At 36.4% G+C, this 15694-nt stretch overlaps 1 protein-coding gene across 4 annotated transcripts in view; it reads left to right on the top strand.

The window, feature by feature from the left end:
* PHKB (phosphorylase kinase regulatory subunit beta) overlaps window positions 1–15694 on the top strand; it is a 104160-nt gene that overhangs the window by 55176 nt on the left and 33290 nt on the right. For all 4 annotated transcript variants that reach the window (XM_065663600.1, XM_065663601.1, XM_065663603.1 and 1 more), the window contains 6 exons: window positions 1923–2018; window positions 3996–4193; window positions 4940–4997; window positions 8186–8263; window positions 10199–10357; window positions 12814–12908. In XM_065663600.1, the coding sequence (XP_065519672.1) occupies window positions 1923–2018; window positions 3996–4193; window positions 4940–4997; window positions 8186–8263; window positions 10199–10357; window positions 12814–12908 (684 nt within the window). The remainder of the gene's footprint in view (window positions 1–1922; window positions 2019–3995; window positions 4194–4939; window positions 4998–8185; window positions 8264–10198; window positions 10358–12813; window positions 12909–15694) is intronic.

Below are 15694 nucleotides of genomic sequence, written 5' to 3'. Positions count from 1 at the left end.
CCAGCATGGCTTCACTAAGGGGAAATCCTGCCTGACCAACTTGGTGGCCTTCTCTGATGGGGCTACAGAACTGGTGGACAAGAGTAAAGCAGTTGATGTCATCTACCTGGACTTGTGCAAAGCGTTTGATGCTGTCCCACACGGCATCCTTGTCTCTAAATTGGAGAGACATCAATTTGATGGATGGACCACTCAGTGGATAAAGAACTGGCTGGATGGCCACACACAAGGAGTTGTAGTCAATGGCTCAATATCTGGCTGGAGACCGGTAACGAGTGGTGTTCCTCAGGGATCGGTGTAGGGACCTGTCTTGTTTAACATCTTCGTCGCTGACGTGGACAGTGGTATTGAGTGCGCCCTCAGCAACTTTGCCGATGACACTGAGCTGTGTGGTCTGGTTGATACACTGGAGGGAAGGGATGTCATCCAGAGGGACCTTGACACGCTTGTGAGGTGGGCTGATGCCAACCTTATGAAGTTCAACCATGACAAGTTCAAGGTCCTACATCTGGATTGGAGCAATCCCAGACACAGCTACAGATTGGGCAAAGAGATTCAGAGCAGAGAACGACTTGGGGGTGTTGGTTGATGTGAAAATGAACATGAGCTGGCAGTGTGCGCTTGCAGCCCAGAAAGCCAACCGTATCCTGGGCTGCATCAAAAGGAGCATGACCAGCAGGTCGAAAGAGGTGATCCTGCCCCTCTACTCTGCTCTTGTCAGATCTCACCTGGAGTATTGTGTGCAGTTCTGGTGTCCTCAACATAAAAAGGACATGGAACTGTTGGAACGAGTCCAGAGGAGGGCCACGAGGATGATCAGGGACATGGAGCACCTCCCCTATGAAGATAGATAGGCTGGGAAAGTTGGGGCTGTTCAGCCTGGAGAAGAGAAGGCTGCCTGGAGACCTCATAGCAGCCTTCCAGTACCTGAAGAGGGGCTATAGGGATGCTGGGGAGGGACTCTTTGTCAGGGACTGTAGTGACAGGACAAGGGGTAACGGGTTCAAACTTAAACAGGGGAAGTTTAAATTGGATATAAGGAGGAAATTCTTTCCTGTTAGGGTGGTGAGACACTGGAATTGGTTGCCCAGGGAGGTTGTGAATGCTCCATCCCTGGTGGTGTTCAAGGCCAGGTTGGACGTAGCCTTGGGTGAGATGGTTTAGTGTGAGGTGTCCCTGCCCATGGCAGGGGTGTTGGAAGTAGATGATCTTGAGATCCTTTCCAGCCCTAAGTATTCTGTGATTCTATAACATACCACAATGAGTTTCCACGAAGTGGCCTACTGATAATCTTTTTAAATGTTGATTCTGTTTGAATAGTATTTCAGCTACAGGAATTTTTCTGAGTGTTTCAGGAAGTGTCAAGAAGTAGACAGAGAGATGCACTGTAAAAGTACAGAATCTTACTAGGAAATGGGTCTTGCTAAGGAGTAGATGTTGATAACAGATACTACACTAGCTGAAAAGCAGGAAGTTTTTATTTGTTATGGAAGCATTTTTCCAAAGCAGTACCTCAGGTGAATATCTAATTACTTGTGTTCTCATGGACTTGTAAAGGAAATAATCATCACTATTTGGAACATTTCCTGCAGTCACAGGCAGAGACAGTTGTTTGTTTTTTTTTTTTTTTTTGTGCTTATACAATAATTATTTTTCAAGAATTAATGGAAGAATTCTTAGCTTGAAGGAATCATATAATTCATAATCAGTCGTAGATAAAGCCGTTGAATTCAGGTTTATTTAAATACGTTTGCACATTTTAAATGTTTTCAATTTGATGTTCTTACATTTTCTGATTAAAATTACCTGTAGCTAGACTATTACAACATAACCTAAATAAAAACAAGGAACCAGTTAGTTTCAACAGGAGATGCTAACCTTTCTTCCCTTCCCCTTAAATAAATTTGGTGTTCTGTTTACAGGGCTGCTCTTGGTCTGTTATATTTGTGGATTTTGATGCCCATAACCGTAACAGACAGACTCTATGTTCATTGCTACCCCGGGAGTCAAGGTCTCATGTAAGTAATTACTTGAAATTCACCTCAACAGTGTGGAAAAAACAAATGGATACAAACATAATCCCTATTTCTATGATGGCTATTATGTTCTGCTTAATAAGGACAGGAATTTGCTGGGAAGATGTTAAATTTTTGCTTCCTAAATGTCACTGTGATGTAGGTGTTTCTCTGAAGTGCAACTAAAATGGCATATTTTATTTTATGAATTTTTAAGTTAAAGTGGTAGCCTGTTGGTAGCTTTCTAAACAATTCTAAAATGAACTGCAGTAACTTAAGGTAGGGGTTGCAGTCTTGGTGATTGTTTTTCTTTTGGTCTAGTTTCCACTATATGCTCACTGCCTGCTTTTTTTTAAATACTTTGTTTTAGCATTAATTCGTTCTTTTGTCTAGAAAATATGCCTTTAAGGTTGGCTTATTATAAATTGCTGAATATGTAGGATTTCTTATAAGTTACTGCTACAAATAAGTATTTCCCCAGTGAGTAAGTGACATAAGACTAAAAAAATCATATTTAAGTACTAGCATCAAAGGTAAATTTGTTCTTTGAAAATCAGTAATTTAAAATGAGTGATAATAGAGTTAAAGAATCATAGAATAGTTTGGGTTGGAAGGCACCTTCAAAGATTATCTGGTCCAACCACCTCCATGGGCAGGGAAACCTTCAACTAGATTACATTGCCCAGAGCCACATTTAGCCTGGCCTTGAATGTCTGCAGGCATAGCACATCCACCACCTCTCTGGGCAACCTGTGCCAGTGTTATACCCTCATTTCTTCCTCACATCCAGCTCAGATCTCCTCTCTTTTAGTTTAAAACCATCACCCCTCATCACGTTATAAGGATGTGTGGTGACTTGTACCCTGCTCTAAGGGGGCATTGACCTGCCTGTCTGGGTCCCCACAACACCCTTGGTCTTTTCCTTTCCTTTCCTGCCTTGTTAGCTACTGATAGCACCAGGAGTTGTGATTTTTTTGTTTATTCTGGGGTATAATGACATTTTTATTCATGAAACGGACTATTAATCTTCAACATTAATAGTTTACTAGTGTAGAAGAATTATAGCAGAGTTGTGATACTAGATAATTGAAATAAAAGGCACTGTCAACTACTTTTGTAGAGTCTAATGGTCTTTTAGAACTCTTGCTGTTTATTAGTCGCTGAAGACTTGAAATATTTAAAGAGAAGGTGGTTTCATAAATTATTCATGCTATAAAAGCAATCTTTGTGTCCTTAATTTTTCCTTTTATGGGTTCGCATCAATAGTATTGGCAAAAATAGGTATTTTAAATGGCTGAATATCTTAGATGTATCAGCAGAAAGAAGTGTCAGAACAGTGCATGGTATATGAATTAAAATTATTTTTTTTTTTATTTCTGTATGCTTACTTGTACTGGTAATGCACTAGTTAGTAATGTGTGATTTTAATGATGGTAGTTGTACCTGGTTCCTGAGAAATGCTGCTCATATTTTTTCTGGAAATCATTCCCGTATCACCTTAATTGTAAATCAGATAAGCTTGTTTGTTACAGCACCTGAAGAACATTCCTGAAAAAGCTTTTCAGAAATGATGGTTCAATCATAGTTCCTTCTCAGCATTGCACCTTTATGAAATGTGATTATTCTTGAGCATGGGATGCCAAAGTGTTTGTGTTGCATCCAGGAATAACCTGCAGGATACTTTGTGTTTCTAAACCCACAAAGTTCAGGAATGTATTGCCTTATTCCCTAAAGATTATCAACTGTAAATTAGGTTAGATTCTGGGTCAGATCATATATCCGAATATCGGGTTTGTCATTTATCCTTATACATCTTTAGAATGTTTTCTACTCTATTTTAATGTATTTGTACTGCAATTTTGATAATGTTCCAAATGTGTATTTCACTAGTAAGTTAAACAGGTTTTGTTTTGTGCATCAAATAATTGTCAGAGATGTAATTAAATTTGTCATATGCTATTTCTTCCTCTCCTTCTACAGAATACTGATGCAGCTCTTCTGCCCTGTCTTAGTTATCCTGCATTTGCTTTGGATGATGAGGTTTTGTTCAGTCAAACACTAGATAAAATTATTAGAAAACTAAAAGGAAAATACGGGTTTAAAAGATTTCTGAGAGACGGGTACGGAACAGCACTGGAGGACAAAACGCGACGTTATTATAAACCAGCAGAAATTAAGGTAAAAGAATATGTGGCCTACTTAAGGACAAATTTTGATTTTCTTAAATGTTTAGTTGGTACTTAAAAAAAACAAACAACAAAAAATAACAAAAACCTCACACCAAAACAAAATCCCCGTCCCACCCCCCAAAAAAGAAAAGAAATAATAAACCAAACCAGACACATCCACCAGTATTTGCAATTAGAACTGCACAGTGATGCCTAATTGCATGAAGTGAAAGGAGGTGCAGTTTGTAATTTGTCATGCGTGGTTTCGAGAGATTGCTAAATCAGCAAGTTGATTGTTGATTGTTTTGTAGTGAATATGCTGCCATCTGCATTTAGGGTAAGCTGATTTCACATAAATAAGGAAGTTATTTATTATTTTATTTAATTTCACAGCTGACTACAGCCTGAGTGTATAGAAAACAATGCTGCTTTTGACCACAATATTTATCAGTAAAGGTTATCTAAATGAAAATGTACATTTTTTTCTTCACCAGTAGTTACTGGAAAAGAAAACATAGATTATATAAAAATATATAGAAATATATAGATTATATAAAAATTCTGCCAAGAATGAAGCAGAGGAAAGTTAAAGTGCCCATGAATTAAGAAACTGTAACCTAAATGAAAAGCTGATGTCTTTTCATTCATGTTTGTATTTTGTTGCTTTGAAACTATTCAATGGGATACTCAAATATATTTCTTTAAAAAAAAAAAAAAACCAAAAAGATTAAATGTCTGATTAATTTTTCTTTTCAGCTTTTTGATGGCATTGAGTGTGAATTCCCTCTGTTTTTTATTTTCATGATAATTGATGGTAAGTATAGCTCTACATTCTTGTTCTTTAAAGGCATTTGAGAGATGAGCCCTTAGGGGAAAGGTACAAAATGATTTTTCTGTCCTGCCAAAATAAGTCATAATGCAGTGACACTAAATATCTCAGCAGTGTATTAAGCTACTGAATATCTAGGTAACTCCTGAGAACTGGATTTTGTTACATTTGTAACAGTGGGACAGTGCTTCATTCAGTAAGGAGAGTGTCCTGTAAGTTATAGTCCATAATCCCTCGTTTTTTTTACATCATAGAATCATAGAATAGTTAGGGTTGGAAAGGACATCAAGATCATCTAGTTCCAACCCCCCTGCCATGGAAAGGGACACCTCACACTAAACCATCCCACACAAGGCTTTATCCAACCTGGCCTTGAACACCGCCAGGGATGGAGCATTCACAACCTCCCTGGGCAACCAATTCCAGTGTCTCACCACCCTAACAGGAAAGAATTTCCTCCTTATATCCAATTTAAACTTCCCCTGTTTAAGTTTGAACCCGTTACCCCTTGTCCTGTCACTACAGTCCCTGACAAAGAGTCCCTCCACAGCATCCCTGTAGGCCCCCTTCAGGTACTGGAAGGCTGCTATTAGGTCCCCATGCAGCCTTCTCTTCTCCAGGCTGAACAGCCCCAACTTCCTCAGCCTGTCTTCATACGGGAGGTGCTCCAGTCCCCTGATCATCCTGGTGGCCCTCCTCTGGACTTGTTCCAGCAGTTCCATGTCCTTTTTATGTTGAGGACACCAGAACTGCACACAATAGTCCAGGTGAGGTCTCACAAGAGCAGAGTAGAGGGGCAGGATCACCTCCTTCGACCTGTTGGTCACGCTCCTTTTGATGCAGCCCAGGATATGGTTGGCTTTCTGGGCTGCGAGCGCACACTGCTGGCTCATGTTCATTTTCTCATCGACCAGCACCCCCAAGTCCTTCATCAAAATTTACTATTTTAAAGATTAGCAGAGCATGGTCAAGTAACCGTATATGTACTTGTATTTTCTAAATCAAACTAATTAGCCCAGCAACTTTCCTGGGTTCTCAGTTGACAGCCTTTTAGGATTTTTTAGACATGGAGAGTTAAAACAGCTCTGGCAAGTAGGTATTACTGAATTACTGAATTGATTACGCATTTTTAGTAGTATTAAATAGTATTATATTAGTATTATGTTATTATATTTGTGGTATTATTATATAGCAGTATTATTATAATAGTATTATGTTTTGTTCTTCATGGATAATGATCGTTATTACCCAACTGTTGTCTAGATGGTTCTTGATATTAAAGCAACTGTATTATCCCCTACAGCATCTTCCAATAAGATTAAATTACAGATATTCAGAATATCATATTGTCAGAAAACTTGAGCAAATTGTGGCTGTGCTCAGGTGTTTTGAAATAGTTCAGCAGCCTGTCACTTAACAGGCTTTTCTGTGCAGACTTTCACTGTGTTTGTTTCTCATAACAAGTGATTTCATTTCCTGTATGTATATATACTTGGGAATATTTTAAAATGTCATAAACTAAACTGGTGAAGCTTTGGTTTTTAAGAGGGCGTTTGAAGAGCTACGAAATGAAATCTGTATACAGTAGTCAAATTCCAGTTTTCTATTGCAGCCTGCCTTTTCAGTAGAAATATTTGTTGGCTTTTCTTGAAATAACAAAAGATAATATCTTGTGAATTGTATGTAACAATATACATATATTTTAAAAAAAACCACAAAAATGAACAAAAAATCTCAGAACTTAAAAACCAACAACAAACTTATCTAAACATCGTATGTATAAATGCATCTGTGCATATACAGATAAATATATATCAGATACACCTAAACATATCTAACAAAAAACATATCTAAACTTTTTTGTAATAAAGATGGTCTGGTATATTTGTTCTCAGTGGGTTAGTTTCTTATTTTCTTTTGTCTCATTTTTATATTTCAGAATTAACCCGCAAGAATTCAAAAAGGCTGCTTTTTCTTCTTGGGTTTTTTTTTTTTTGTTTCCCCTTGTTGGGATTTCACTCCAAAGGAAATGATTAGGACTCTCTTGGTCTCAGCTATTCATTTATAGCTGTGGGAATGGATTAAACTAAATCAATATGACTGTTTTTTTGATAAGACATATTTCAATAGCATTTTTTAAATTTCTGGTTGAATGTAGAGGATTATGGTAGCTTTCTAGGATAAGGTAAGGAGGGAAACATATCTATTTTTAATAATATGGAAGAATATGGTAAATGCAAAGGAAAACTGTGGAAGGAAATGAAAGGTAGAATCATAGAATGGTGTGGGTTGGGATTACAATGAAGAGGTTTCATCTAACTTGTTCCCCTTTCAGTGTTAAAAATGTTCTATTTTAAAACATCAGTGTGACTTGTCAGGTTCATCCATGTTTTGCTTGATGAACAGAAATGCTTTCGGTATTTTTCATACATCTTTTCATAGAAGAACTTCTGATGAACTGAACACTGATCACGTTCATCAGATTCATTTTGGAATCACTTAAGTTCTGGTAGAAAAACATTTAAGGTACTGGTACTGCCAAATGTAACAGTTTCTTCCCAAAAACGTTATCATCAAGAGTTGTCTATTCTGTTCAATATATCAAGGTGTGTCAGCAGTTCTGAACCTCTATGATATGAAGATAAAATACCTATGTAACTTATCAGTGTAAACACTCCATCTAAAAGTCTTTGGAGGGAAATTGTTCAGTTTACTACTTCAGATTCCTTTTGTATTTATTCATGAGGATTTCTAAGCAGCTCACTTCTAGGTCAGTTTGCGTGTCTGTTCTAAAGGTTTAGAACCAGCCTGTTTGTCTCCACACTGGCACACAAGCTTGCTTCTTCATTCTGCTATAGTTAAGGAAGTTATTTACAGCTAGCTGGGCTGGGTATCTGTGTCCAGTTCCTGAGCCTCTGTAAGTTCACAGCTTTACTACCCCATGTAGCTTGCCATCAGTTTCAGTTTAAGCTAATAAAGAGTGTGGCTGACTCATGATCCTTGTGAGATTTAGCTATAGCAGTGAGGATCTACAGTTTAGTCTTTTCATGAATTAGTGTGCAGGCACTACCCCATTGAAAAATAAACATGAGATTTTTCTCTCTTACAAACATTAAGCTGATGGAAAAGTTCTTTCTTCCATTAAATCAGTTCTTTTTTTTTGTTATTTTTAGGAGTTTTTAGAGGAAATCCTGCACAAGTAAAGGAGTATCAGGATCTTCTGGATCCTTTGCTTCAACATACATGTGAAGGTATTATCTGATAATCATTCTTCTGAAACACTGTAGCTTTTTATGAATCTTAAATTATTAAAATACTGAAATTTCTATTAGTGGATACTGCAGTCAGAGCAAAGGAGAAGTAATAATATTACATTGTTTCCTGATGATAAAATACTAGCAGTGAAATAACCTCTTTCATGTAGGTACCTTGTGTCATAAAGTTCGATAATAAAAGTAATGTTATAGGGGAAAATGCTTCAGATATATGTAAGATTTACGTATATATTATGTACATTACATTATACAAATGCTTCTGATAAAATGTAAAATTTACACTGTATCCCATCATTCCTCCTTCTTTTGCTTATTCTTCATTATGTACAAAGTTCACTTCGACTTTGCAGGAAAAAACTAACTACCAACAGTCAGATTGTTTCAGTGTTCCACCTGGATACAGCTGAGAATTACTACTGTCATTCATTGTCACTTCACAAGACTTAAAATATAATTTGGTATGTGCACATGAAATTGTTTCTGGCTTAGAGCAGTGAAAGTGGCAATATGTTAATTTTAATACAAATGTTCTCTTAAATTGTGCACTCCAGAATTTTGGTGGAACTGCAGATAAGGCTATTGGTGGCCTACAGGCACATCCATCCAAAATTCAGTTAAAATAAAAGAACAGAATCAAGAGAAAGGCCGTAAGTTTGAGTGGGAGGGGAAAAAAAATGGCCTGAGAACAGAATAAGCTTCAATATACTGACAATCCAGTTTTAGATCTCAGCATCTTTAGTCACTTGTTCTTAACATCTGTGCTACAGTTACAGAAGTAGATGCAGAATATTTTAATCTGACTTGTTCTTTAAACCTAGAATGTCTTGAAGTGAACTAGTTTCTGTAATTTTGTTACCAAATTTTTATTGCATAGCAAATACTCTGACATTGCTGATAATTTCTTTTTTCTAATTATTAATGGATGTGTGAAGTTCCATAGGCACTAAATTAATCTTGTGGTTCCTCTTGTTGAATGTCATCATGAGTATCTCATGTAAAAATTTCTGTGTGTGTTTTGATACCTCGCTCATTTGAATATTCCATCTCTGGAACCTTTCAGTTTTCAGTTTTTCTCAGCTTCTTGTTTGTTTGTTGGGTTTTTTTGGTCTAATCAAATAGACACTGCAACATTATTCTGTTCATCACATGTTCTTTATCCAAATAAATACAAAATTTTGCAAAAAGCATATTAATTTGTTTTTGTATTGCATATAATTAGGTCAGTCAGTTGTAATTATATTCCAAAATTCGTAACTCTTGTACACTTAAAAAATGTTGAAGCAGAGGTTGTTGAGCCACAATAATCAGTAATACCTGTGGTGTAACTCTAGATGCAAGATATGCTGCCTTCCAATGAAGAAGTTACGCCATTTTGTTTCATGATGCTTCAGAACTAAAATCCTCATTTTAACTTGGTTTTGTGTACATTCAAAAAATTATAATTTTAATGTAATTAAATGGTTGGCTACTTTTGGCCAAGAATTTAGCTTTAAAATTTATCTGGTACTGAGCTGGTGTTAAGTGTGGGGAAAAACACCCTAACTGTTTCACCCGGATGCACTTTTCATTTCTTTGGGTTATGGTTTGTTATTTGTACTGCAGCTTGCTTTATTGTTTTTCTTCTTGCACAGGAAAGTGCTACACAGATAGTGTATGTGTTCTGGGAAGGACTTACGTGGAAATGTTCAGTGAAAAAAACAAGTAATTTATTATTGCCCTGTGTTTCCCATGGTGATTAAGGTTTTGCAAGATAACAATGAATGACAGCAGTCATTTCTGTTCAGTCAGATTGTTGCTAGGGTACAGTTTTTCCTGGTTTTGAATCCACTTTAGCTTTATTGTGGAACTACAAACAAATAATAAGGGAAGTGGAATTTATTTGCTTACTTTACTTATTTTAAAACTCCATAGGGTGTCCTGTTGTACCCAAGTATTACTATGTGCCAGCTGATTTCGTTGAACTGGAGAAGAAGAACCCTGGCAGTCAGAAACGGTTTCCTAGTAACAGTGGATGTGATGGAAAATTTTTCTTGTGGGGACAGGCAGTTTACATCATTGCAAAACTCCTGGGTAAGAGGCAGAGGAAATTCTCTCAGGTTTTAACATACCCCCAGAGTATTTTGTTGATGCTTTTCTTGAATCTGAACAAATATACATTAGCTTGAGTTTTGATTGGACTGTGGGTGACATGGTTTAGGTACTTTATTTTGGTGCCTATCTGATAGGGAAAAACTGCTTTTTATTCCTTACGTTAAAAGCACAGTATGCTATGTGCAGCATAGTGTGAAGCTTACTGGAATATTTCAGAATACTAAAATCTTCTAAACATATGTTTCTTTTCTGCTGTTTCTTTTCCTGGCTTTCCCTCTTATCTCCTCTTCTTCATGGCAAAATACATTTAACTGTGTCAGCCACCCCTGTGCAGTGATGTTTGTAGATGATCTGTAGCATTTAATTAAAATTATTTACTGTTTTAAGCAAGACACATTTAAATTTTGAATAACTTTTCATTTTTACAGTCTCAGGAAAAGTTGATGTTTTCTTCAGTCTGTGTTATTTTTACCCTTTGGAAGAAACTAGATGAGCATGTGAAAGTGCATTTCAAAGTTGGGCCGCTGAAAATTGTTATAATGAATTTCAGTCACAAATGAACTTGTGATCTTTCTTGAGAGAATTTGAAGGCTAATGCAAAAGCAGTTGCTAAGCTTAGAAAGTCTTCACAGTTAAGATTTTCCTCTTCTAAATATTTCTTTTAGGAGAAAGATATATTCCTTTATTTTAACGTGGTCAACATTTACCTAGTAATCAGTAGATTGAGTTACAAATTTTCTTTTCTGTGAACACTATGAAGGGAAACAGGCTGTTGGTATTAAAAATGAGAAACACTGAAGGGGACTTTAAACTGCAAGACTTGACAAGAACAGTGGGTGTATCTTTAGGCATGGAGCTGTGGTCTGTTTGGTACTCCACCTGTTTGGTTTCATTGTATTCCTTGCATAATTCCTTTTTTAGTCAACAATGTAAAGTAAATGCAGGGAGTCTCACCTTTAATGGAAAAAAATTAATTTAACCTTTTATTGTTAACCAAGTAATCCTCAAATGTATGTGCATGTGTCAAATACTGTAGTAGTTCTGCTAGTATTCATCTTACACTAACATTTGTGTAGTTCCATACCTGCAAAAGACTGGTTAAATAACTTGTGTTTATTGTTTGCTAAATGCTGTTTGAGTAACGTAACTTTCTTCTGGTTTGTTTTGATTCTTTCCTTTGTTGAACATTGCTGCACACTTTCATCGTTGCACTAAATCTCTTTTTGAGTTGTCATTATTAACTGTTTCCTTTATTGTTCAAAAAGTTCCTCTCCACTGTATTCACTACCTCTCATTCCTCCCTCCCTTTTTTTCAAATTTTTTTTTTCCTTTCGTCTTTGCAAATAGGGGCTGGAAACTTCTTCACAGACCTAAATCTGTTTGCCAGTAATTCAAGTAAACTTTGAATTACTGGCAAAATTTATTCATATTAATTTATAATTGGTGCGTTTTAACTTCACACTTTTCTGAGTGAAAACCTACCTCAATGGCAGTCTTGTCCTTGGTAAAAGACTTCATGTGTGTTACTTTGCTTGTTGGTGCTTTCTAATTAAATGGAAGCGTGGCTTCAAACACTTCGATTTCTGGAGAAGTACTGGTTTCCCATTTAATTGTCCATTTCAGAAACTGCTGTCACCTCCAGGGAAATGATTAATTTGTTTTGCTCAGCCTCCTTACTTTTATTGGAGTACTTTTTGTTGTTGTTGTTGTTTTCTTTTTCTATTGTTGTTTTCTCCCTCTCTCCCTTCTCTCCTTTACCTCCTTTTCCTCTCTTCCCTCTCTTCCCTCCCTCCTTCCCTCCCTTGTCCGTCTGTCCTTCTTTTGTTTCTGGAGAAGGTTGAAATAATGCAGTTTTAGAGTTGTGGGGGGGTTTATTCTCCCTTGTGAAAAACTCCATATAGAAAGTGCTAGGTTTCAAAAATACTTAATTGGGGGCTTTTTAAATTTCTTCATGAGATATCATGAAGTTGTCTTTGATATCCCTTGTCCCATTCCACATTGTTGTGAGATTACTTTGAGATAAAAGGCTATCTGCTTTTCTTAAAGCTAATCAATTTTTGGTGGTAACCATTGAGTTTCTTGTTAAAGCTCCAGAATAATTCCACGGTTGTGGATTTGAGGACTTTTTATGCGACTTTTGTGTTGTGGAGTCTGTTGTCTGCGTATATTCTTTTAACACATCTCTGTGAAAAAATAAAAGATTGTTTTTATTTATTACAGTATTATAGTTAGCTGTAGTAAGAATGATGCTTAAGTAATTAGTCCTAAAGTTAATATAATTTTTCACAATGTTCTTTTGATATGTAAATTGTTGATCTAAAACAAAGATTATAGCAGCAGAACTGACTATGTAAGATACATTTGTATTCCTTCTTCACAAAAGCTGCAGGGAAGTACTCACATAATTCTGTATTTTTATTATAATTTCCTTTCAGCTGACAAATTAATAAGTCCTAAAGATATTGACCCTATTGGACGTTATGTAGCTCCACAAGATCAGCGGAATGTTAGCATGAGATTTTCAAATCAGGTAAGCATAAGCTTAAAATTAAAACATTTTTACTGAAAAAATGTGAACTTGGTGTTATACATGGTCTTCTAACATCACAGTTAAAGTGCTAGGAAAATTTTAAATATATGTCCATTGTAGTTGATGGAAGATCAATTGCTTTTAAAAGGAAGTTTATAACATTGCAGTTTTTGCCTTTAAATTAAGTGGTGCAGTCAAAACGATACATAAAATGCAAGTTTAAGTAGCTGCTAATAGATACGTGTGCTTTTTTGAGTTAAGATACATCAGGGAAGCAAGAATGAGCCTCGTTTTTTTGTTCTTTCAAATTAATTACCATTTCAATGTATTAATATTTTTTTCATTTAAAGCTCCTAAGAGGTACAAGGGTGAGGTTCTTTTTTGGTGTGCATGGTTATAGAGATGCTTCTGAGTTTGCCTTAAATGCGCAGTGACTCTGAGTGCACAAAGGTGGGAAATGCTTGAAACAGTGTAATTCAGGTCTGCAGCAGATAGGATAACAATACAGAAACGTGGTCTATATATAGGAACTTTTTTAAAGAGGTAAGAACTGTATGTACGGCAACATGTAGCTAAGAGATTTTTTCAGTCCTTCATTTCTTGCTATAAGGAATGTGTATTTGGTAAGTTCATTGTTCAGCAATGTTATTGAAGTGTAAAATACTTACCCTAAGATTTATTCCAAGCATTTATCCTAAGATTTGCTCCAAGATCAGAAATAAAAAATGCATGTTTTTCATGTTTGATCCAAATGCTGCTTAAAATGCCTGCTTCCCCACTATGTCCTGTCACCAAGGTGTCTCATTCATAATGAGACTTTCATTGTTTACAGTGCTGCTGCTTCTGCCATGTTATTATGAGGTAATGAAAGCTCAGTGACTTCATTTCTTCCCAGTTTCCTTCTTTGTTTTTACATCATGGGATGATGAACACTACAGAACGTGGGAGCTGCTGCATTCACATGCGCTTTAAGGAGTGCCAGTAGAAGCCTGTAGCCAATCAGAGCTGCATGTGCTGCATTCTTTGATTCTTGAAACCAGTAATTCTTAATACACCACAAATGAACACTTTGAAGAAAATGCTGGCTTGTTTAAAGACACTTCATGACTTACCAGGAATTCTTATAGTAGAAAAGCATTTTTACTTTACTATTTTTTTATACCTTTTTTTTTATACTTTTACTATTTTTGAGGGTACCTGTTATATGATAGGGACTTTACAGTTCTTCAGAGAGAAATAGCCTCTGCCCTGGGAGCTTCCTGGAAGAGATGATAAATAATACAATAGTAATTTATTTTCTCATAATTTACTCCTTGGTGGCCACATTGTGGGTCAGTAAAGAACTTACTTAATAAAATGCAGTTACCTGGTAAAATTCAGCAATATAATAGGGCTTTTAAAAGCTCAACAGTGTTGAAAGAATAAAATATAACTTAAGCAGCTTTGTTTTGATATTTTGCTTCATCTGCAAATGGTGCAAAAAAAAAAAAAGAGCTTTATCACTTTTAAAAGGGAGATCGGACTAGATGGTTTGTCACTGTCAAGTGGCTGTACAGTCCTCGTTTTTAAGCGCTCAATAGTTGTCTAGAATTATTTCAAAGAGCAGTTGTGCTTTACTCAGACAACTCGGCTGAGCTGATGGTTGTTAATCTTTCCCTTTAAAGGCTGCCTTAGCTGCTGAAATTTGCTGAAACTTTGGCAGAAATTTTCATATGTGAGACCAGCGATGTTTTCGTTATCAGAATAGGAGAAAGACTTTCCCAGGGTGATCCTTGAGCGTACTCTGATGGGCAAAACTGAAGTTACATTTGAAAGCTAGAAATCAAGAAAGGATAAGTTTACTTTTTTTTTTTCTCCCTTTAAACCTAAAAATCTTCATAGAAATCTGACTTAGAGCGATTCAGCAATTCCTGTAGTTGTACATGTTCGTTTGTAAGCAAGACATGATTAGATGGATTGTCTGTTGTTCAGTAGCTTACAGGTAAATAAATGGAGAAGCTCTGGAATCACCTGAGTCTGCTTACACCTCTCTTATTCCAAGTGACAATACTTCATTGCTATAGATGGCTGTGCTTTTCTTTGACATGTAAATGATAAAACTGTCCAAGATACCACATGTGCTTATAATGTGGGTGAGAAGAAAGAGAGGTATTTTGGAATCAGTGGGAATTCCAGGTAACTGCAGCATCAGGCCTTTGTCCTTGTAGCCTCTGAGCAGCAGTGTGGAGCTTGTGTCGAGTATGATTGTCGTCCATGCCCTGCTAACCAGGTGGTTGTGGAATTTCACTGGGATTGTTGCTTCTGAAACAGGTGCTGGTCTATCTTGTGTGGTTTTATTATCACATTAGGATCAGAGCAAAATATTTGTTGATACATATGTTTGTTCCAGTTCTGTCATCATTAAGAGACGATTAAAGAATGAAAGGCAGATTCACAGATGTGTCAAGGTGAAGGAGTTGTGCTTTGTCAGCAAAGGTCTTGCAGTTAAAGTCAGCTTGACTTGCAGTCAAGTTTCAGCTGAGGGTGTTGACCTTGCCTTATTTTAATCCACATTTTAAATTTCCTGAGGCAGTTTGAAAGTTTGATGATGCTGTTTTATCTAACTGAGCTAATTTATGCAGAATCAGTACTTAGTATTTGCCTTAAAGTGCTAGAAAACTGACTTAAATATGAAACCACATCTTAATTACACTTTTGGAAATCAAAAGTAGTTTCTTCTCTTTAATGATGTCTTCTCTTTTCCATACTGTTAAAGAACTATTTGATAAAGTTGAACAGAAAAGTAT

The sequence above is a fragment of the Lathamus discolor genome, chromosome Z (genome assembly GCF_037157495.1).
Source record: "Lathamus discolor isolate bLatDis1 chromosome Z, bLatDis1.hap1, whole genome shotgun sequence".
Classification (NCBI taxonomy): domain Eukaryota; kingdom Metazoa; phylum Chordata; class Aves; order Psittaciformes; family Psittacidae; genus Lathamus; species Lathamus discolor.
This window is presented reverse-complemented; position numbering and strand designations above follow the sequence as displayed.